Below are 24,651 nucleotides of genomic sequence, written 5' to 3' on the forward strand. Positions count from 1 at the left end.
CTGTGAGGAAACAACAAATCTCCATGCTATCCCATTGTAGCATGCTACTGGAACCACTCCATGTGCACAAAGGATCATGGGACCCCGAAGTCGTGGTCGAGGAGCTAATATGACTCCCTGATGTTAAACCGGTATCTAGCACAACAGACAGGATAATGAAATTTAATAAGTGAAATCAAGGTATAATGACTAATAAAAACTTAATAGTTTATTAAAATACTAATAACATGAAATTATTTTGGCTGTTGATTAATAACTGAGTAATATTCAAGTTTGTAACACCATTTTAAAAACAAACAAAAACCATCTCTGTGCTTAAGAATTTGCACCAAAAACAGGGATTTTATTATACAATTAACATCAGTACAATAAAAAACAAATTTTGTAAAAGAACCAACACAATTAACCGTATAAATCAGCCTCAACAATTTCTTGTTCGGTTATGAAAAGACATCTGGAAAGTTGATTTCAAATATTTGTAGAATCTAAAAATATTAAGTGTCAAGTAGTTGAACGAGGGCGGCACCTTGTGGTTATTGATGCAAATGACACTGACTCCTCATATCAAAAGCTTAGTTAAAACATATACATGTATTGCTTTATGCCGGAGAGAGTTTTCTAATGACAAAGATTTCTTTTTACGTAATTATGCTTTTGTTGTTTGTTGTTTTTCTGTTTCGCTGTGACGTGTGACGTCACTTCACAGCGACAGTTTACTTGTCAGCTCATCGAAGAAGGAGGAAAATGATGGCGAGACATAGTAACTTTAGTTCTGTTAGTTTGACGGCGGGTTTGGTTTTATACGTGCTGTTTTGCGTGTTTGAATTGGGTGCTGCTTCTTCAGAGCGTGTAAAAACGGTGGAGTTTGACGTTAAACCAGGAGGAGAAGTTCATACTTTCACAAAGGGCATCGTGAGTGTAAATTTCTTTAAAACACTCAAACTGCACCATTGTACACGTTTTTTGTTGCCTGTATTAACCCGACTGTAAGTTTCAGTAGAATTAATTGTTAAGCCTTTTTAATTGTGATAAATTTGTATTTAAAAAAATATGTAATCCAGTATATTGTGAAAAAACTACATTGCTAATTTTGGTCACATTTTGATGACATCATAGCCCGTGAGCTGCTGACACGTCGCTGACTGCCAGTTAGCCACAACGCCGCCGCTGATTGGGTGTTTCAAATCAGCTGATCCAAAGGAATCTTTTAGCGTCAAACCCTCTTTATTTACTGTTTTAAAGCGTTGATATTCATTCACAGCAGTAACAGTGCAAATATTAACGGGCGATTCTGGAATTCTACACATTTTACAGTACATTGAATTGAAGATAAAATTGGAATAAAAAATTGTAAATAATTCTAATACCGCACTGGGCTGTTAAAATAAATATATAAATGTTTCCTCCTTTCAGGCTGTGTGGAAAAGGATTCTCTTGATACAAAGCACAACAGTTTCTCCGTTCAGCATACACACGCGTGTGCGTGTTTTAACTCAAGACTTCAGTAATTTATAGAAAGTGTGACTTAATAGTGTGGAAGCAATCCTGTGGTTAATTACGTCCACTAAGGCTGTAATAAAATCATCCGCGTGTATTTATTTATTTTTTTGTTTGTCTGTTAGCAGGATTATGTCAAAAATACTGCACAGATTTTGACGAAATGTTCACCACAGATACATACACTCAACAAAAATATAAACGCAACACTTTTGGTTTTGCTCCCATTTTGTATGAGATGAACTCAAAGATCTAAAACTTTTTCCACATACACAATATCACCATTTCCCACTAAATATTGTTCACAAACCAGTCTAAATCTGTGATAGTGAGCACTTCTCCTTTGCTGAGATAATCCATCCCACCTCACAGGTGTGCCATATCAAGATGCTGATTAGACACCATGATTAGTGCACAGGTGTGCCTTAGACTGCCCACAATAAAAGGCCACTCTGAAAGGTGCAGTTTTGTTTTATTGGGGGGGGATACCAGTCAGTATCTGGTGTGACCACCATTTGCCTCATGCAGTGCAACACATCTCCTTCGCATAGAGTTGATCAGGTTGTCAATTGTGGCCTGTGGAATGTTGGTCCACTCCTCTTCAATGGCTGTGCAACGTTGCTGGATATTGGCAGGAACTGGTACACGCTGTCGTATACGCCGGTCCAGAGCATCCCAAACATGCTCAATGGGTGACATGTCCGGTGAGTATGCCGGCCATGCAAGAACTGGGACATTTTCAGCTTCCAAGAATTGTGTACAGATCCTTGCAGCATGGGGCCGTGCTTTATCCTGCTGCAACATGAGGTGATGTTCTTGGATGTATGGCACAACAATGGGCCTCAGGATCTCGTAACGGTATCTCTGTGCATTCAAAATGCCATCAATAAAATGCACCTGTGTTCTTCATCCATAACAGACGCCTGCCCATACCATAACCCCACCGCCACCATGGGCCACTCGATCCACAACATTGACATCAGAAAGCCGCTCACCCACACGACGCCACACACACTGTCTGCCATCTGCCCTGAACAGTGTGAACCGGGATTCGTCCGTGAAGAGAACACCTCTCCAACGTGCCAAACGCCAGCGAATGTGAGCATTTGCCCACTCAAGTCGGTTACGACGACGAACTGGAGTCAGGTCGAGACCCCGATGAGGACGACGAGCATGCAGATGAGCTTCCCTGAGACGGTTTCTGACAGTTTGTGCAGAAATTCTTTGGTTATGCAAACCGATTGTTTCAGCAGCTGTCCGAGTGGCTGGTCTCAGACAATCTTGGAGGTGAACATGCTGGATGTGGAGGTCCTGGGCTGGTGTGGTTACACGTGGTCTGCGGTTGTGAGGCTGATTGGATGTACTGCCAAATTCTCTGAAACCCCTTTGGAGATGGCTTATGGTAGAGAAATGAACATTCAATACACGAGCAACAGCTCTGGTTGACATTCCTGCTGTTAGCATGCCAATTGCACGCTCCCTCAAATCTTGCAACATCTGTGGCATTGTGCTGTGTGATAAAACTGCACCTTTCAGAGTGGCCTTTTATTGTGGGCACACCTGTGCACTAATCATGGTGTCTAATCAGCATCTTGATATGGCACACCTGTGAGGTGGGATGGATTATCTCAGCAAAGGAGAAGTGCTCACTATCACAGATTTAGACTGGTTTGTGAACAATATTTGAGGTAAATGGTGATATTGTGTATGTGGAAAAAGTTTTAGATCTTTGAGTTCATCTAATGCAAAATGGGAGCAAAACCAAAAGTGTTGCGTTTATATTTTTGTTGAGTGTATTAGTCCATGGAAGACTCCATTAAAGTTTGGAGGTGATGCTGATCTGGATCCGGATTCTGGATCAAGTTTCACTTTTCACTTTATATAGGCTTTGAAGGATTACTGTTAGCAGGATTATATCAAAAATACTGCATGGGTTTTGACGAAATTTTCAACACAGATAGATATTAGGCCATGGAAGACCATTCAATTTTGGATATGATGTGGATCCGGATCTGGATTCTGGATCAAATTTCACTTTATATAGGCATTGAAGGATTACTGTTAGCAGGATTACATCAAAACTACTGCACGGGTTTTGACGAAATTTTCAACACAGATAGATATTAGGCCATGGAAGACCATTCAGTTTTGGATATGATGTGGATCCGGATCTGGATTCTGGATCAAAATTCACTTTATATAGGCTTTGAAGGGTTGCTTCTAAACTACTTCACGGATTCTCACCAAATTTGCACCACAGATTAGGGCACGGAAGACTCCATTGAATTTTGGAGGTGATCTGGATCCAGATCCGGATTCTCGATCAAGATTTCCCTTTATATAGGCTTTGAAGGATTACTTCTAAACTAATTCACAGATTCTCACCAAATTTGCACCACAGATAGATATTAGGCAGGGTTCTCTCCAGGCAATGGACCAATGGCGTTACACCTTTATAGTATTATCACAGCGCCGTTATACTGTGCCCTGCTCTCAGGTAGTTTTTTAATCCAGCCAGGCTGTGTCTGTGCTAAGCTGCCTGCTTGCCCCTACCACGCGGCAGAGAGCCAAGCAGAACAGCGCTGCAGCTCAGAGTGAGAGAGCACAGCGCCTCACAGTGGGGAAAAAACTGTCAAAGTCTTCCAGTAAAAAGAGCTCCTTCTGCTTGCGCAGCCAGCGAGAGAGAGGGAGGAGGAAAACGTGTGAACAGCGGACGCTACACTCTAAAAATGCAGTGAAGCAATTTTACCACACAGCCTCAGTGAAACAGTAAAGTGTGAAAAACTGATTCAGAAGGTTTTTCATCCAGGGTTTCATCATTAAAAGAGCAGATTTTCTTCTTTACTTTTTCCTTTCCTGTTACTTCTTACAGATTTTTTTTTTCATTTCTTTTTTATTATTGTTTTTTATGCACCAATGACCCCAGATCAAATTGCTTGTATGTGAGAACTTACTTGGCAATAAATGTGATTCTGATTTGACAATCAAATCAGTCCAGATTTAGCTCTTGTTCATGTCGTATTCTTAAAATACTAAAATAAGAAGCGGGGAAAACTGTGTTCTGATAGCAAGCACCATCTTTAATTTTTTTTCCTTTCTTTTTTTGCCTCCACCCCTCCAGCAACGTAATGACGTCATGCGTAACAATGCATGTATGAGTGTGTAATATATCTGCATACACCACATCTCCCTTTTTAAATAAAACAAAAAAAGAACATTTTTGTTTTCCTTTGTTCCTCTTTAACATTAGCTGTCTTTAGTAGCCCCTTAAACAAATACAGTATGCACCAAAACAATGTGCATTCTTTTTTTTTCTCTCATATTTTTTAACAGTTTTTTTCTCTCTCTCTCTCTCTTCACAGCACTAAACCTTGTGCTTTCTAATAATCAAACATTTTCTTATTTATTACACAGAACATTTCCGTTGGCAGATCTTTGGAGTTACAAGTCTGGCTTTTTAGGTTTGACTATTACTCTTCCAGATCTAGTTTTTACCACATCAGTGTTCACAGGTGTAACAGGATGTTCAGTAGGCATTTGAGGTTTCTGATCCAAAGACAAATCAAATTTCTCATGCACAGCAGGTGAACACAGAGGAATCAAATGCATACGATTGCGTCTCACTGTCCCCTGTGGTACTTCTACTGTGTACGATCTTGGTGTTGAGTGACTTTGGATCACAGTGCCTGGAGTTTTGGCGTCAGTCACCCACACTTGGTCTCCTGGTGACAAGTTGCACAAAGGTCTTGCACGGTGACGCCTGTTGTAGTTAGCAATGTCCACCATCCTCTTCTCCCTTTCTTTTTGAGCGAGCGTCGCACTGTCTGGCAGCGTAGGATCCAGCTGCGATGGAAGGGTTGGCAGTGTCGTCCTCAGACGTCGTCCCATTAGGAGTTCTGCAGGGCTGAATCCATTATGCGGAGGTGTGGCCCTATAGGCAAGAAGAGCTAGGTACGGATCTGTGGCTTTTTTCAGAAGGTTTTTCACAGTTTGTACAGCACGTTCCGCCTCTCCATTGCTTTGGGGAAATCTGGGGCTGCTTGTGATGTGTTTAAAGCTGTATGATGTGGCAAAGGCAAAAGTCTGACAGGAAAACTGTGGCCCATTGTCTGACATGAGGGCCTCAGGAATTCCATGATGAGCAAAAAAGGATTTCAGATGAGTTATGACATCATTGGATTTGGTTTTGTTTAGCAGGGCAATCTCAACAAACCTGGATAGATAGTCAACAGCAAGAATCTGTGCCCACTCTTTGCCATGGGCAATCAGGACATTCGGTTGGCATAAGTGGCTCATTGTGGTTGAGTCTCTCTTTGATGCATGTTCTACATCTACATCTCGGTTATTTGTTGACTCAGGCCGGGCCACCATACTGTTTGGGGAGCTCGAGGCTTACATTTTACAACACCTTGATGTCCTTCGTGTAGTTTTGAAAGCACATCATTGCGCATTGCTGAAAGAATGACCAGTCGTGTATCTTTTAACAACAAGCCATCTTTTACAGTGAGTGTGGCTCACTCAGGCCAGTAGTTTTTCAGCAATGGCTCTTGTTTTGCATGATCTGACCAACTTAGTGTGCACATGTCCATTACACCAGCACATACACTGTCCATTTTGAGTTGTTCCTTGAGTGTTTGCATATATGTGGGACTGATAGGCATGTTTGTAATTATACTGTCCACATATATGTCTGTGTTTTCCATGAATTCTTTGTCTGACTGTGTCATTTGCATTTTCAGTGGTGAGCGTGACAGTGTATCTGCTGTCAACAGTGATTTCCCAGGAGTGTACTGTACATCATAGGAGTAACGCATGAGTCTCATTCTGAAACGCTGGATTCTGGGTGGTAGGAGATCCAGTGCTTGCCCTCCCAGTAATGAAACAAGAGGTTTGTGGTCGGTTTCAAGACAAAAGTGTTTGCCGATCAGGAAATCACGAAAACGTTCACATGCCCATGTAGAAGCCAAGGCCTCTTTTTCCACTTGTGTGTAACGCTGTTCTGTAGGAGACAGTGACCTTGATGCATAAGCCACTGGTCACCATCCGTCCTCCCACAGCTGCAGAAGAACACCTCCCAAACCATAGGATGAAGCATCCGCCGATACTTTGGTGTCTCTGTTCGGATCGTATTTTGCTAGCACTGGGGGTGAGGTCAGTGCATCTTTTAGCACTCTGAAAGCTTTTTCTTGGTCCGCTTCCCAGTACCAAGCATTCTTGTTGGACAAAAGATCTCGCAGAGCTTTGTCTTTTTCGGCCAAATGGGGGATGAACTTGCCCACCTGGTTTACCATGCCCAGAAAAATCCGCAACTCTGACACGTTAGTTGGCTCTTTCATTTCTGTGATTGACTCTGTTTTTTTTTGGGTCTGGGCTGATACCTGTGTCTGCAATGATGTGCCCCAAGAAGACCACTTTGTTTTGAGAAAGTTCACACTTTTCAGTGTTCATTGTTATACCTGCTTTTTCAAGTCTCTGCAGTGTGGCATGGAGACGGGTGTCATGCTCCTCTTGAGTGCGTCCCCACACAGCACATCATCAGTGTGACACACCACCCCTTCCAGTCCCTCAATGACCTCTGTTATAGTGCGCTGAAAGTGTTCGGGCGCAGAGTTGATCCCTAAGGGTAAGCAATTAAAATGAAACCGCCCAAAGGGTGTGATGAAGGTGGTCAGTTTAGCTGATTCCTCTGACAAAGGGATCTGCCAGAAGCCCATGTTAAGGTCTAACTTGCTAAACACTTTGGCTCCTGCAAGCATTTCAAGACTCTGTTCGACTGATGGCAGCACATATTTTTCTCTGCACACGTACTCATTCAGTCCTGTAAAGTCCACACATAGCCGCAATCTGGGGCTATTCTTTGGGACAACGACCATGCCGGCGCACCAGTCTGTTGGTTCCACAACTTGTGTAATCACACCAAGCTCCTCCATTCTCTGTAGTTCCTCCTTTACTTTTCCCATCAAAGGCAAAGGGATCCTCCGTGGAGTTTTGAGAGAGAATGGAACAGCATTTGGTTTGAGCTTTATGTGATAAGTCTGCTGCACCTCTTCAAGACCATCACAAAGTTTGGGGTAAGTTGTTTTCAGAGTGTCCATTGTTACATTGTCAACTCTCACTAGCAGGCCAAGAGCTGTAATGGCAGGAAGGCCTAGCAGTGGAGAACTGAGATTTTTAACAACATAGACCTCTGTTGTCTGCTTTCCCCTGTAGTTGAGCTGTAGCTTTGTGAATCCTGCAACATCCAGTTGTGTCTTTCCTGGCCCTGACAGTGGCTTTTCTGGATGCTGGAGAACCAGTTTTTCTTTTCCAAATATTTTGTTCAAGTCTGTATCGGCTATTGCTGTCACGTCTGCTCCAGTATCAAGTTTGAAAGTCATTTCAGTGTGTCCTACCTGTATGTAGGCTGTCCATGCCTGGCTGTTGGTGGACAATGATCCAAGAAAGAACCCTTGCTCTTCTTCCTCCTCCTCAATACTTTGCACTGCCTTACTTTGCCTGCAGACCCACTGGTAGTGACCTTTCTTCCCACAGAAATGGCATTTTGCATCATTGGCAGGGCACTCATGTTTTGGGTGTGAAGCACCACCACACTTATAACACTTGTTACTCTGATTTTTGGTGTACTGTTGTTGGTGTGCTTTTACATTTTTGGGTTTGAACTTGTTAGCCTTTGTTTTGTCCAACTGTTGTTTCGTTTTGACCACTCTGTCCACTGAGCTTGCATTTATTTGCATCACGTTTGTTTCACTCCTCAAAGTTGACTGCTGCTTTTTGATTTCTTCTGATTGTCTGGCCAAATTCACAGCTTTTTCCAAGTCCAATTCCTTTTCCATCTGCATGCGCTCAGATAGCCTCGTATCGGCCAAGCCCACGACTATTCTGTCTCTTATTAGCTCATCATGGAGCGTCCCATACAACCCCTGGCAATAATTATGGAATCACTGGCCTCGGAGGATGTTCATTCAGTTGTTTAATTTTGTAGAAAAAAAGCAGATCACAGACATGACACAAAACTAAAGTCATTTCAAATGGCAACTTTCTGGCTTTAAGAAACACTATAAGAAATCAGGAAAAAAAATTGTGGCAGTCAGTAATGGTTACTTTTTTTAGACCAAGCAGAGGAAAAAAATATGGACTCACTCAATTCTGAGGAATAAATTATGGAATCACCCTGTAAATTTTCATCCCCAAAACTAACACCTGCATCAAATCAGATCTGCTTGTTAGTCTGCATCTAAAAAGGAGTGATCACACCTTGGAGAGCTGTTGCACCAAGTGGACTGACATGAATCATGGCTCCAACATGAGGGATGTCAATTGAAATAAAGGAGAGGATTATCAAACTCTTAAAAGAGGGTAAATCATCACGCAATGTTGCAAAAGATGTTGGTTGTTCACAGTCAGCTGTGTCTAAACTCTGGACCAAATACAAACATGGGAAGGTTGTTAAAGGCAAACATACTGGTAGACCAAGGAAGACATCAAAGCGTCAAGACAGAAAACTTAAAGCAATATGTCTCAAAAATGAAACCGCCCATATTCCATAACCGCCTCTTATCCCATCAATTGAAAGGATGTTTGGGGATGATGAAATCATTTTTCAAGATGATCATGCATCTTGCCATAGAGCAAAAACTGTGAAAAGATTCCTTGCAAAAAGACACATAGGGTCAATGTCATGGCCTGCAAATAGTCCGGATCTTAATCCAATTGAAAATCTTTGGAAGTTGAAGAAAATGGTCCATGACAAGGCTCCAACCTGTAAAGCTGATCTGGCAACAGCAATCAGAGAAAATTGGAGCCAGATTGATGAAGAGTACTGTTTGTCACTCATTAAGTCCATGCCTCAGAGACTGCAAGCTGTTATAAAAGCCAGAGGTGGTGCAACAAAATACTAGTGATGTGTTGGAGCGTTCTTTTGTTTTTCATGATTCCATAATTTTTTCCTCAGAATTGATTGATTCCATTTTTTTTTTTTCCCTCTGCTTGGTCTAAAAAAGTAACCGTTACTGACTGCCACAATTTTTTTTCCTGATTTCTTATAGTGTTTCTTAAAGCCAGAAAGTTGCCATTTGAAATGACTTTAGTTTTGTGTCATGTCTGTGATCTGCTTTTTTCCACAAAATTAAACAACTGAATGAACATCCTCCAAGGCCGGTGATTCCATAATTTTTGCCAGGGGTTGTAGTTGAAATGCTCTGCAAATGCATGCAGGGCTGTAACAAATGCATCAACAGTCTCGTTTGGCTCTTGTCTGCGCATGTTGAACCGTGCGCGCTCGTAGACTACATTTTTCTTTACTATGAAAAAGTTGTGGAAGCCATCACGCACTTTGGTGTAGTCCCGCTGGTCTGCCTGGCTCAGTTTTAGGCCTCTCAGGACGTCATCTGCTTCGTCTCCCATACAATATATTAGAGTGTTGACTTGATTCTCCTCCAAGCTTGCAGACAGATTACTTGCCTGACGAAATCTCTCGAAGCGACGAACCCACTTTGTCCATTCATGAGGTTTGGAAAAATCAAAGGGCTCAGGTGGCTGGATGCTAAACGTTGCGCTGGGAGTGCTAGCCGCGGCGCTAACTCCTGCCCTCGGTGAGTCGTTTCCTTCGTTGCTAGACATTTTTCATTCACCTTTCCCTCTTTCACAAACTTGACGGACCTTTCGATGACTTCATTCAGCTACACAGCACTTCTGACACCATGTCGTATTCTTAAAATACTAAAATAAGAAGCGGGGAGAACTGTGTGCTGATAGCAAGCACCATCTTTAATTTTTTCCTTTCTCTTTTTGCCTCCACCCCTCCAGCAACATAATGTCAGTGCATGTATGAGTGTGTAATATATTTCAATCAATCAATCAATCAATTTTTTTATATGGCGCCAAATCACAACAAACAGTTGCCCCAAGGCGCTTTATATTGTAAGGCAAGGCCATACAATAATTATGTAAAACCCCAACGGTCAAAACGACCCCCTGTGAGCAAGCACTTGGCTACAGTGGGAAGGAAAAACTCCCTTTTAACAGAAAGAAACCTCCAGCAGAACCAGGCTCAGGGAGGGGCAGTCTTCTGCTGGGACTGGTTGGGGCTGAGGGAGAGAACCAGGAAAAAGACATGCTGTGGAGGGGAGCAGAGATCGATCACTAATGATTAAATGCAGAGTGGTGCATACAGAGCAAAAAGAGAAAGAAACAGTGCATCATGGGAACCCCCCAGCAGTCTACGTCTATAGCAGCATAACTAAGGGATGGTTCAGGGTCACCTGATCCAGCCCTAACTATAAGCTTTAGCAAAAAGGAAAGTTTTAAGCCTAATCTTAAAAGTAGAGAGGGTGTCTGTCTCCCTGATCTGAATTGGGAGCTGGTTCCACAGGAGAGGAGCCTGAAAGCTGAAGGCTCTGCCTCCCATTCTACTCTTACAAACCCTAGGAACTACAAGTAAGCCTGCAGTCTGAGAGCGAAGCGCTCTATTGGGGTGATATGGTACTACGAGGTCCCTAAGATAAGATGGGACCTGATTATTCAAAACCTTATAAGTAAGAAGAAGAATTTTAAATTCTATTCTAGAATTAACAGGAAGCCAATGAAGAGAGGCCAATATGGGTGAGATATGCTCTCTCCTTCTAGTCCCCGTCAGTACTCTAGCTGCAGCATTTTGAATTAACTAAAGGCTTTTTAGGGAACTTTTAGGACAACCTGATAATAATGAATTACAATAGTCCAGCCTAGAGGAAATAAATGCATGAATTAGTTTTTCAGCATCACTCTGAGACAAGACCTTTCTGATTTTAGAGATATTGCGTAAATGCAAAAAAGCAGTCCTACATATTTGTTTAATATGCGCTTTGAATGACATATCCTGATCAAAAATGACTCCAAGATTTCTCACAGTATTACTAGAGGTCAGGGTAATGCCATCCAGAGTAAGGATCTGGTTAGACACCATGTTTCTAAGATTTGTGGGGCCAAGTACAATAACTTCAGTTTTATCTGAGTTTAAAAGCAGGAAATTAGAGGTCATCCATGTCTTTATGTCTGTAAGACAATCCTGCAGTTTAGCTAATTGGTGTGTGTCCTCTGGCTTCATGGATAGATAAAGCTGGGTATCATCTGCGTAACAATGAAAATTTAAGCAATACCGTCTAATAATACTGCCTAAGGGAAGCATGTATAAAGTGAATAAAATTGGTCCTAGCACAGAACCTTGTGGAACTCCATAATTAACTTTAGTCTGTGAAGAAGATTCCCCATTTACATGAACAAATTGTAATCTGTTAGACAAATATGATTCAAACCACCGCAGCGCAGTGCCTTTAATACCTATGGCATGCTCTAATCTCTGTAATAAAATTTTATGGTCAACAGTATCAAAAGCAGCACTGAGGTCTAACAGAACAAGCACAGAGATGAGTCCACTGTCCGAGGCCATAAGAAGATCATTTGTAACCTTCACTAATGCTGTTTCTGTACTATGATGAATTCTAAAACCTGACTGAAACTCTTCAAATAGACCATTCCTCTGCAGATGATCAGTTAGCTGTTTTACAACTACCCTTTCAAGAATTTTTGAGAGAAAAGGAAGGTTGGAGATTGGCCTATAATTAGCTAAGATAGCTGGGTCAAGTGATGGCTTTTTAAGTAATGGTTTAATTACTGCCACCTTAAAAGCCTGTGGTACATAGCCAACTAACAAAGATAGATTGATCATATTTAAGATCGAAGCATTAAATAATGGTAGGGCTTCCTTGAGCAGCCTGGTAGGAATGGGGTCTAATAAACATGTTGATGGTTTGGATGAAGTAACTAATGAGAATAACTCAGACAGAACAATCGGAGAGAAAGAGTCTAACCAAATACCGGCATCACTGAAAGCAGGCAAAGATAACGATACGTCTTTGGGATGGTTATGAGTAATTTTTTCTCTAATAGTTAAAATTTTGTTAGCAAAGAAAGTCATGAAGTCATTACTAGTTAAAGTTAATGGAATACTCAGCTCAATAGAGCTCTGACTCTTTGTCAGCCTGGCTACAGTGCTGAAAAGAAACCTGGGGTTGTTCTTATTTTCTTCAATTAGTGATGAGTAGAAAGATGTCCTAGCTTTACGGAGGGCTTTTTTATAGAGCAACAGACTCTTTTTCCAGGCTAAGTGAAGATCTTCTAAATTAGTGAGACGCCATTTCCTCTCCAACTTACGGGTTATCTGCTTTAAGCTACGAGTTTGTGAGTTATACCACGGAGTCAGACACTTCTGATTTAAAGCTCTCTTTTTCAGAGGAGCTACAGCATCCAAAGTTGTCTTCAATGAGGATGTAAAACTATTGACGAGATACTCTGTCTCCCTTACAGAGTTTAGGTAGCTACTCTGCACTGTGTTGGTATATGGCATTAGAGAACATAAAGAAGGAATCATATCCTTAAACCTAGTTACAGCGCTTTCTGAAAGACTTCTAGTGTAATGAAACTTATTCCCCACTGCTGGGTAGTCCATCAGAGTAAATGTAAATGTTATTAAGAAATGATCAGACAGAAGGGAGTTTTCAGGGAATACTGTTAAGTCTTCTATTTCCATACCATAAGTCAGAACAAGATCTAAGATATGATTAAAGTGGTGGGTGGACTCATTTACTTTTTGAGCAAAGCCAATAGAGTCTAATAATAGATTAAATGCAGTGTTGAGGCTGTCATTCTCAGCATCTGTGTGGATGTTAAAATCGCCCACTATAATTATCTTATCTGAGCTAAGCACTAAGTCAGACAAAAGGTCTGAAAATTCACAGAGAAACTCACAGTAACGACCAGGTGGACGATAGATAATAACAAATAAAACTGTTTTTTGGGACTTCCAATTTGGATGGACAAGACTAAGAGACAAGCTTTCAAATGAATTAAAGCTCTGTCTGGGTTTTGGATTAATTAATAAGATGGAATGGAAGATTGCTGCTAATCCTCCACCCCGGCCCGTGCTACGAGCATTCTGACAGTTAGTGTGACTCGGGGGTGTTGACTCATTTAAACTAACATATTCATCCTGCTGTAACCAGGTTTCTGTTAGGCAGAATAAATCAATATGTTGATCAATTATTATATCATTTACCAACAGGGACTTAGAAGAGAGAGACCTAATGTTTAATAGACCACATTTAACTGTTTTAGTCTGTGGTGCAGTTGAAGGTGCTATATTATTTTTTCTTTTTGAATTTTTATGCTTAAATAGATTTTTGCTGGTTATTGGTAGTCTGGGAGCAGGCACCGTCTCTACGGGGATGGGGTAATGAGGGGATGGCAGGGGGAGAGAAGCTGCAGAGAGGTGTGTAAGACTACAACTCTGCTTCCTGGTCCCAACCCTGGATAGTCACGGTTTGGAGGATTTAAGAAAATTGGCCAGATTTCTAGAAATGAGAGCTGCTCCATCCAAAGTGGGATGGATGCCGTCTCTCCTAACAAGACCAGGTTGTATATTTGAATACACCACAGTTCAAACAAGACAATTAGGGGTTATATTGTTTTAAAAAAGTGCAATCCCACTCAGAAATGTTAAAAAAAAAACTAAACTATCAACATGAAAAACTCTGCCTGTCTTACTTGAAGGATTACGTCAAAACTACTTCATGGATTCTCACCAAATTTGCACCACAGATAGATATTAGGGCATGGAAGACTGAATTTTGGAGGTAATCCGCATTCGGTTTGGCGAATATCAAAAATCTCGTTACTCTTTTTTATTAATGCTATTACAAGTAGGTACACCCCTAATTACATCCACTAAGGCTTAAAGTAGTTAGATATTGTGTTATTTTATTTGAAGTGGTTTATCCTCATTTTTTAAAGAATTGTCTGAAAATAGTTTTAGTCTGATCAACAGCCCAAAACCCCAATTTCAATTTACAGTTACAACCCCAATTCCAATCAAGTTGGGACATTGTGTGAAATGTAAATAAAAACAGAATACAATGATTTGCAAATCCTCTTCAATCTATATTCAGTTGAATACACCACAAAGACAAGATACTTAATGTTCAAACTGATAATACTTTTTTGTTTTTGTTCAAATATTTGCTCATTTTGAAATGGATGCCTGCAACACGTTTCAGAAAAGCTGGAACAGAGGCAACAAAAGACTGGGAAAGTTGATGAATGCTCAAAGAACTTAAAAAAACAATAAAGTTTATCAGTTTGAACATTAAATATCTTGTATTCAATTGAATATAGGTTGAAGAGGATTTGCAAATCATTGTATTCTGTTTTTATTTACATTGTACACAACGTCCCAACTTCAAACATTCTAAAACATTCTAAAACAGCAAATGCTCATTTATGAAGCCTCAACCAGACCATTTCCATTTTCACTTGGTTAATGACTACCTGATGAATGGAGTATTAAAAAAAGTTTGTCGATTTACAGAAATACATTTATCAACTTTATGTTATTTATTGTCTTCTTACAGGGGGATTGTAAATGTTCATTCACCTACGCCTCACAAGGGGGAACCAATGAGGTGAGTGCGAGTTCTCTCTCTCTCACTCTCTCTCACACACACACACACACACACACACACACACACACACACACACACACACACACACACACACACGTTATTTATTGATAGTTAATGACTCATGCCTTGTACTTAAACATTCCTCTGTTCTTGTGCCAAACAGCAATGGTTGATGAGTATGTTACTGAACCCAGATGGCAAATTATTTTCCTGTAATGTGTGGCGGTATGTGATGTTTATATACACACACACACACACACACACACACACACACACACACACACTGAGCTGTCTGCTTCAGTTCAGTGACCCTGACGCTCACTATGTCGTTATGAATCTGTGCAGTCTGAGCCTTTTTCCACAGTCTTTGATTTTTGCAAACGTTGACACTTTCTAAAGAGATCATGGGAACAGAAAAGCAACAAGACTGCTTTTTGACATTCATGGTTTAAAAGTAAGGATTCCTGGTTGCATCTCAGAATAACGTTAAGCTGAAAATATTTACCTTTTTGTTTCTTGCAGGCCACAGGGGAAATCATACCTGTTTTTCACCCAGTTCAAAGCTGAGCTGACGGGAGCCAAAATTGAGTATGCCATGGCATATGTAAGCACATTTCCCTTGAATGTTTAGTCAAAATACTGCCTACTTGCTCTTCAAATGAATTTTTACATTGCTATTTGAATCTAATGTTTGAAATGAAACACAGTCCACATGCCAGCAGCTTGATTTAGCTGAATTTCATGATATCACTAAATAATTAAAACTTTATTATAATTGTTCCATTAACATCGCCACATTTACTGTTTTAGCATCCTGCTACATACGAGTCAGCAGCCAAGTTCAATATGGCAAAGGAGAAATATTGATCAAAGGGTATGTTACTATAGAGAAACAGAAAATCAGTCTTTTTATTCATTTTATAAAATTTTTCATTTATGTGGAGATGCATTTAAATACTAGTTTTGTTCTGACAGAATGAACATGGGGTGATTGCCATGTACGTGACACAACGATCACTGTGGGAAAAAAAATCAGTGCAACAAGTTAAACCTGAGCACAAATCTGTCCTTTGATTTGCATGACTCTCAGTACTCCAGTTAACATTTGTTTAGAAAGATGTCATTTAAAAATGACATTTAAAAGAATACAACCTTTTTTAATCATCATAAGAGTTCACGTTTTAGGAAATTTCACATAAAACCATTCAAGTTTCAAATATACAAATAATGAATGTTTGAGTGCAATGGTAAGAATATTTTTTTTCGGTGGAAGCAGTTTTCACCTAATTAAATATTCGTTTCATTGAAAGAATATAAAAACATTCATTATTTGTTTTATATACAGTGAGGAAAATAAGTATTTGAACACCCTGCGATTTTGCAAGTTCTCCCACTTAGAAATCATGGAGGGGTCTGAAATTTTCATCTTAGGTGCATGTCCACTGTGAGAGACATAATCTAAAAAAAAATAAAAAATCCGGAAATCACGATGTATGATTTTTTTTTTTTTCAATTTATTTGTATGTTACTGCTGCAAATAAGTATTTGAACACCTGTGAAAATCAATGTTAATATTTGGTACAGTAGCCTTTATTTGCAATTACAGAGGTCAAACGTTTCCTGTAGTTTTTCACCACTGCAGCAGGGATTTTGGTCCACTCCTCCATACAGATCTTCTCTAGATCTTTCAGGTTTGGAGTTTCAGCTCCCTCCAAAGATTTTCTATTGAGTTCAGGTCTGGAGACTGGCCAGGCCACTCCAGGACCTTGAAATGCTTCTTACGGAGCCCCTCCTTAGTTCCCCTGGCTATGTGTTTGGGGTCATTGGCATGCTGGAAGACCCAGCCATGACCCATCTTCAATGCTCTTACTGAGGGAAGGAGGTTGTTTGCCAAAATCTCGCAATACATTACCCCAGCCATCCTCCCTTCAATATGGTGCAGTTGTCCTGTCCCCTTTGCAGAAGAGCACCCTCAGAGTATGATGTTTCCACTCCCATGCTTCACGGTTGGGATGGTTTTCTTGGGGTTGTTCTCATCCTCTAAACATGGTAAGTGGAGTTGATTCCAAAAAGCTCTATTCTGGTCTCATCTGACCACATGACCTTCTCCTCTGGATCATCCAGATGGTCACTGGTGAACTTCAAACAGGCCTGGACATGTGCAGGGGGACCTTGCTGCCCTGCAGGATTTTAAACCATGACAGCATCATGTGTTACTAATGTAATCTTTGTGACTGTGGTCCCAGCTCTCTTCAGGTCATTGACCAGGTCCTCCTGTGTAGTTCTGGGCTTTCTCAGAATCATCCTTACTCCACAAAGTGAGATCTTGCATGGAATCCCAGACCGAGGGAGATTGACAGTCATCTTGTGTTTCTTTCACTTTCTAATAAATAATCATAACAGTTGTTGTCTTCTACCAAGCTGCTTGCCTGTTGTCCTGTAGTCCATCCCAGCCTTGTGCAGGTCTACAATTTTGTCCCTGGTGTCCTTAGACAGCTCTTTGGTCTTGGCTATGGTGGACAGGTTGGAGTGTGATTGATTGAGTGTGTGAACAGGTGTCTTTTATACAGGTAACAAGTTCAAACAGGTGCAATTAATACAGTTAAAGAGTGCAGAATAAGAGGGCTTCTTAAAGAAAAATTAACAGGTCTGTGTGAGCCAGAATTCTTGCTGATTGGCAGGTGTTCAAATACTTATTTGCAGCAGTAACATACAAATAAATTATTAAAAAATCATACATTGTAATTTCCGGATTTCTTAGATTATGTCTCTCACAGTGGACATGTACCTAAGATTAAAATTTCAGACCCCTCCATGATTTTTAAGTGGGAGAACTTGCAAAATCGCAGGGTGTTCAAATACTTATTTTCCTCACTGTAACTTCTAAAACAGATCCTTGTCATTTGATATTTTATTAATTTATAAACAACAGAAAAGGGACTTACATTTTGGTGTTCCACTGGTGCTTAACAATCCGACACGAACTTTAAATAGGAGTCCAAAATTGCGACTATGTAGTCCGTGATGCTGTGCACTGACTTCATGTACTTTAAAAAAAAAAAAAAAAAGACTTTGCGTATTTCCTCAGTCCAGCGAAAAATCACATCAGAAATTTGTCCAGATTTTTAGCTTGTCATCCTAACAGCTCTTCATGCCTCCAGATGGCTTGCAGCGGAATGGATTTGTTTTTGTGTGTGTGTCTGTGTGTGTGTGTGTTAGAAGAATTAACAGTCTCAATTAGCTCCTTCAAGTCACTGTCCATCAGCAAAACAAACTCTGTTATGTTTAGCTAAATGCCACCCCCCGGTAGTGTGAGCATGCATGGTGGTCGGGGCGTGCAATAGCAAATTTCATATAGTACCAAAATTGCACGCTAATAAAGAACTATTGCACAGTCAGTGAAACACAACGGCAAATACTGTAGTATGAATAATCCATGTCACGTGACATATAATCAATCAATTTTTTTATATAGCGCCAAATCACAACAAACAGTTGCCCCAAGGCGCTTTATATTGTAAGGCAAGGCCATACAATAATTATGTAAAACCCCAACGGTCAAAACGACCCCTGTGAGCAAGCACTTGGCTACAGTGGGAAGGAAAAACTCCCTTTTAACAGGAAGAAACCTCCAGCAGAACCAGGCTCAGGGAGGGGCAGTCTTCTGCTGGGACTGGTTGGGGCTGAGGGAGAGAACCAGGAAAAAGACATGCTGTGGAGGGGAGCAGAGATCGATCACTAATGATTAAATGCAGAGTGGTGCATACAGAGCAAAAAGACAAAGAAACAGTGCATCATGGGAACCCCCCAGCAGTTTACGTCTATAGCAGCATAACTAAGGGATGGTTCAGGGTCACCTGATCCAGCCCTAACTATAAGCTTTAGCAAAAAGGAAAGTTTTAAGCCTAATCTTAAAAGTAGAGAGGGTGTCTGTCTCCCTGATCTGAATTGGGAGCTGGTTCCAGAGGAGAGGAGCCTGAAAGCTGAAGGCTCTGCCTCCCATTCTACTCTTACAAACCCTAGGAACTACAAGTAAGCCTGCAGTCTGAGAGCGAAGCGCTCTATTGGGGTGATATGGTACTACGAGGTCCCTAAGATAAGATGGGACCTGATTATTCAAAACCTTATAAGTAAGAAGAAGAATTTTAAATTCTATTCTAGAATTAACAGGAAGCCAATGAAGAGAGGCCAATATGGGTGAGATATGCTCTCTCCTTCCAGTCCCCGTCAGTACTCTAGCTGCAGCATTTTGAATTAACTGAAGGCTTTTTAGGGAACTTTTAGGACAACCTGATAATAATGAATTACAATAGTCCAGCCTAGAGGAAATAAATGCATGAATTAGTTTTTCAGCATCACTCTGAGACAAGACCTTTCTGATTTTAGAGATACTGCGTAAATGCAAAAAAAGCAGTCCTACATATTTGTTTAATATGCGCTTTGAATGACATATCCTGATCAAAAATGACTCCAAGATTTCTCACAGTATTACTAGAGGTCAGGGTAATGCCATCCAGAGTAAGGATCTGGTTAGACACCATGTTTCTAAGATTTGTGGGGCCAAGTACAATAACTTCAGTTTTATCTGAGTTTAAAAGCAGGAAATTAGAGGTCATCCATGTCTTTATGTCTGTAAGACAATCCTGCAGTTTAGCTAATTGGTGTGTGTCCTCTGGCTTCATGGATAGATAAAGCTGGGTATCATCTGCGTAACAATGAAAATTTAAGCAATACCGTCTAATAATACTGCCTAAGGGAAGCATGTATAACCTTGTGGAACTCCATAATTAACTTTAGTCTGTGAAGAAGATTCCCCATTTACATGAACAAATTGTAATCTATTAGACAAATATGATTCAAACCATCGCAGCGCAGTGCCTTTAATACCTATGGCATGCTCTAATCTCTGTAATAAAATTTTATGGTCAACAGTATCAAAAGCAGCACTGAGGTCTAACAGAACAAGCACAGAGACGAGTCCACTGTCTGACTGAAACTTCAAATAGACCATTCCTCTGCAGATGATCAGTTAGCTGTTTTACAACTACCCTTTCAAGAATTTTTGAGAGAAAAGGAAGGTTGGAGATTGGCCTATAATTAGCTAAGATAGCTGGGTCAAGTGATGGCTTTTTAAGTAATGGTTTAATTACTGCCACCTTAAAAGCCTGTGGTACATAGCCAACTAACAAAGATAGATTGATCATATTTAAGATCGAAGCATTAAATAATGGTAGGGCTTCCTTGAGCAGCCTGGTAGGAATGGGGTCTAATAAACATGTTGATGGTTTGGATGAAGTAACTAATGAAAATAACTCAGACAGAACAATCGGAGAGAAAGAGTCTAACCAAATACCGGCATCACTGAAAGCAGCCAAAGATAACGATACGTCTTTGGGATGGTTATGAGTAATTTTTCTCTAATAGTTAAAATTTTGTTAGCAAAGAAAGTCATGAAGTCATTACTAGTTAAAGTTAATGGAATACTCAGCTCAATAGAGCTCTGACTCTTTGTCAGCCTGGCTACAGTGCTGAAAAGAAACCTGGGGTTGTTCTTATTTTCTTCAATTAGTGATGAGTAGAAAGATGTCCTAGCTTTACGGAGGGCTTTTTTATAGAGCAACAGACTCTTTTTCCAGGCTAAGTGAAGATCTTCTAAATTAGTGAGACGCCATTTCCTCTCCAACTTACGGGTTATCTGCTTTAAGCTGCGAGTTTGTGAGTTATACCACGGAGTCAGGCACTTCTGATTTAAAGCTCTCTTTTTCAGAGGAGCTACAGCATCCAAAGTTGTCTTCAATGAGGATGTAAAACTATTGACGAGATACTCTATCTCCCTTACAGAGTTTAGGTAGCTACTCTGCACTGTGTTGGTATATGGCATTAGAGAACATAAAGAAGGAATCATATCCTTAAACCTAGTTACAGCGCTTTCTGAAAGACTTCTAGTGTAATAAAACTTATTCCCCACTGCTGGGTAGTCCATCAGAGTAAATGTAAATGTTATTAAGAAATGATCAGACAGAAGGGAGTTTTCAGGGAATACGGTTAAGTCTTCTATTTCCATACCATAAGTCAGAACAAGATCTAAGATATGATTAAAGTGGTGGGTGGACTCATTTACTTTTTGAGCAAAGCCAATAGAGTCTAATAATAGATTAAATGCAGTGTTGAGGCTGTCATTCTCAGCATCTGTGTGGATGTTAAAATCGCCCACTATAATTATCTTATCTGAGCTAAGCACTAACTCAGACAAAAGGTCTGAGAATTCACAGAGAAACTCACAGTAACGACCAGGTGGACGATAGATAATAACAAATAAAACTGGTTTTTGGGACTTCCAATTTGGATGGACAAGACTAAGAGTCAAGCTTTCAAATGAATTAAAGCTCTGTCTAGGTTTTTGATTAATTAATAAGCTGGAATGGAAGATTGCTGCTAATCCTCCTCCTCGGCCCGTGCTACGAGCATTCTGACAGTTAGTGTGACTCGGGGGTGTTGACTCATTTAAACTAACATATTCATCCTGCTGTAACCAGGTTTCTGTTAGGCAGAATAAATCAATATGTTGATCAATTATTATATAATTTACCAACAGGGACTTAGAAGAGAGAGACCTAATGTTTAATAGACCACATTTAACTGTTTTAGTCTGGTGCAGTTGAAGGTGCTATATTATTTTTTCTTTTTGAATTTTTATGCTTAAATAGATTTTTGCTGGTTGTTGGTGGTCTGGGAGCAGGCACCGTCTCTACGGGGATGGGGTAATGAGGGGATGGCAGGGGGAGAGAAGCTGCAGAGAGGTGTGTAAGACTACAACTCTGCATATAACCCACCAATCAAATGACGAGGATCCACTCAGCCGTTATGTAATGAAGTATAATGAACTTGGGTGACGTGTTCAATTGCCTTGTTCCATTCATTATACTAATTGTAATAGTTAAACATATTTCCATCACTAATGGAAATGAACAGGTTTCTTTCCCAGAAGACTGGTGCCATGTTACAGCTGGGTGACTGAGACGATGCAGATGAAGTGTCTTGTCTGAGGACACAGACAGGTAGTTTTTGTAAGCACTGCATTTGCTCCACCAATGTGTCAAAATATTCGATCCGTTCCATAAGGAAGATATCACATGCTTCATTTTGTCCACCAGCTGGTTTGAGACAAATGTCTCAAAACATTCCAGTTGATTTGCACCCCCTGGTGCTAAAACATAATAAAACACAAGTGAGTGAACAAGGATTTTTTATTTGTATTATTGTTATTTAAAGATGACACATGCACTACTGTTATACATTGCTTTTATCAAAAAGGATTTTTTTTTTTTTTTTTTTTTTTTTTTTTTTTTTTAACAAAGGCAAACGAGTTCTGGTAAATAATGCACTCAGAGATCTAACGGCTGATGATGTTTGAGTACAACTAAGGTTATTATACAGTGAACGTATTAGGTCCACCAAGGACATAATGAAATTATCAGCGTTTATTTACTTGTCTAGATTTTAACAAGATTACATCAAAACTACTGCACGGATTTTGATGAAATTTTCACCACAGATATTAGGGCATAGAAGAGTCCATTAAATTTTGGAGGTGATCCGGATCCGCACTCTGGATCAAGATTTCACTTTACATAGGCTTTTAAGGATCACGTTAAAACTACTTCTTGGATTCTTACTAAATTTGCATCACAGATAGATACTACGCCGTGGAAGACTCCACTGAATTTTGGAGGTGATCCGGATCCAGATTCTGGATCAAGATTTCAATATGTATGCTTCATTTTGTCTGATTTTGAGGATTAACTCAAAACTACTTAACAGCTTTTCTCTAGATTTTCACCACACATTGGTATTAGGCCTTGGAAGACTCCATTACATTTTGGAGGTGATTTGGATCTGCATCCGGATTATGGATCAGGATTTCACTTTGTAGACCTTAAAGGATTACGTCAAAACGTCTTCACGGATACGACATCACGATGTAAAACCAAGATCAGGAAGATACTGTTTTGTTTTAGCTTGTGAATTAAATATCAGATTTCAACAACTTGATGAGTCGGCCCATTCTGGATCAGTATGTAATTATTGCATTGTGTTGTGGAATCCGGATGCAGGTGAAGTCCGGGTCACGATGTGAATCACATATGTGTTATTTTGAGTCCTTGTCAATCCTTGGCAGATGTGAAAAATCTCAGATTGTTCTTGTTCTTTAATATGGAAGAGACACTTTTGGTTGGAGAGAAAAAGAAAAACCGTTAACAGCACCATGTTGTTCATAGTTTTCATTAAGTAAAGTAATTTGCTCTTACTGTTTCTGTACTATTGCCAATGCTTGATAAATAATGCATTTTTGGGAAGGAGCATGATTGTTCATCGGCTTCCAAATAGTGGAGGTGGGGGGGTCGACTCCTTAACTGCTGTATGGTGGAAAAATAGATTTTTGTGCAACGCCTGTTGTGCTGTAGTAATTTGTTGGAGGCCAACCCGCTCCTCTCCTCGTTTTTGGCTCCTCAGCTTTTCTCCCGCTGTGTGATTAGTTGGCACGCTGTTTGTGTTGGACAGCAGAATGCTCACAGGATGCTTACTGCTTAACAAAGGCAAGTGGGAGCAGAGACTTGTTTGTCTGTAATACCCCGATGGCTCTGGCACCCCGTCAGTGTCTAGAGCGTTTCATTTCAACTTGTTCCTGAACCAAAAAATCATTTTAACATGGCCTGAATTTACAGTGTCTGCACAAGTGTCAGAAAATCAAGGCACAACACAGCGATTTTCTGCATTCCTACAAAGAATAAGCCATCCACCTCCAGTATGTGCCAACGCTACAGCAACATGCTTGTCAGGCTCAGACATCAAATATGCAGCAACATTTTCGGTCCCGCAGTTTGTTCTCCTTATTGAGCTCATATCAGATTTGAGATAGAAACGGCTGTCAAAATCTACACTTTGATCTCGGCTGTTCAAATAAAATAGAGACCAGTGTTCCATGTAGCGACACAGTTTATTTCACTGCTGTTGGCATCATTTGTTTAGAACATATTAAAGTGATGTAATATTCTCAGGGGGTTAAAATGCCAAATGTTTGAACTGAATCAAGTGTTGCCTACTGTGTGTGAAACACAAAGCTCAAGAATTAGGTTATAAGTAAAATTAAATCTGATTTTGTTCAGATTAAGTATAAACATCACCGAATAACAATGCAGTGCAGAAAATTCCTGATTTTTAAGTCTTGAGCCAGCTATACACTATTTATTTTTAATACCCCAGACTGAAAGGAATGAGGCCATGTGGTAGTGATGAGGAGTCCAGATTGTTTACCTGAAGACATTGCTTGATCAGGTGATGCCTGAAAAACAAGATTTGTGTGTGTGTGTGTGTGTGTGTGTGTGTGTGTGTGTGTGTGTGTGTGTGTGTGTGTGTGTGTGTGTGTGTGTGTGTGTGTGTGTGTGTGTGTGTGTGTGTGTGTGTGTGTGTGTGTGTGTGTGTGTGTGTGTGTGTTAAAACATCTATCTAAAGCAGATGTTTTGCCAGCCTGGTGCACTGACTTTGAATGATAATTATTAATATACAGTGTAAGTTTTCATGAGATTGATATCTATGGAGTTCATAAATTCTGACCTGTAAAGGGAGGTCTCGAGTTGTGGATTTTGGTGGCTCAGGGATA

At 40.3% G+C, this 24,651-nt stretch overlaps 1 protein-coding gene across 1 annotated transcript in view; it reads left to right on the forward strand.

Annotated features, from left to right (window-relative positions):
- The first annotated feature begins 699 nt into the window (after positions 1-699).
- Positions 700-24,651, forward strand: part of mydgf (myeloid-derived growth factor) — a 31,842-nt gene continuing 7,890 nt past the window's right edge. The window contains exons 1-4 of the mRNA XM_034179831.1: positions 700-912; positions 14,940-14,990; positions 15,154-15,215; positions 15,513-15,594. Coding sequence (XP_034035722.1) covers positions 745-912; positions 14,940-14,990; positions 15,154-15,215; positions 15,513-15,594 — 363 coding nt within the window. The 5' untranslated portion in view covers positions 700-744. The remainder of the gene's footprint in view (positions 913-14,939; positions 14,991-15,153; positions 15,216-15,512; positions 15,595-24,651) is intronic.

The sequence above is a fragment of the Thalassophryne amazonica genome, chromosome 10 (assembly GCF_902500255.1).
Source record: "Thalassophryne amazonica chromosome 10, fThaAma1.1, whole genome shotgun sequence".
In the NCBI taxonomy this organism is placed as follows: domain Eukaryota; kingdom Metazoa; phylum Chordata; class Actinopteri; order Batrachoidiformes; family Batrachoididae; genus Thalassophryne; species Thalassophryne amazonica.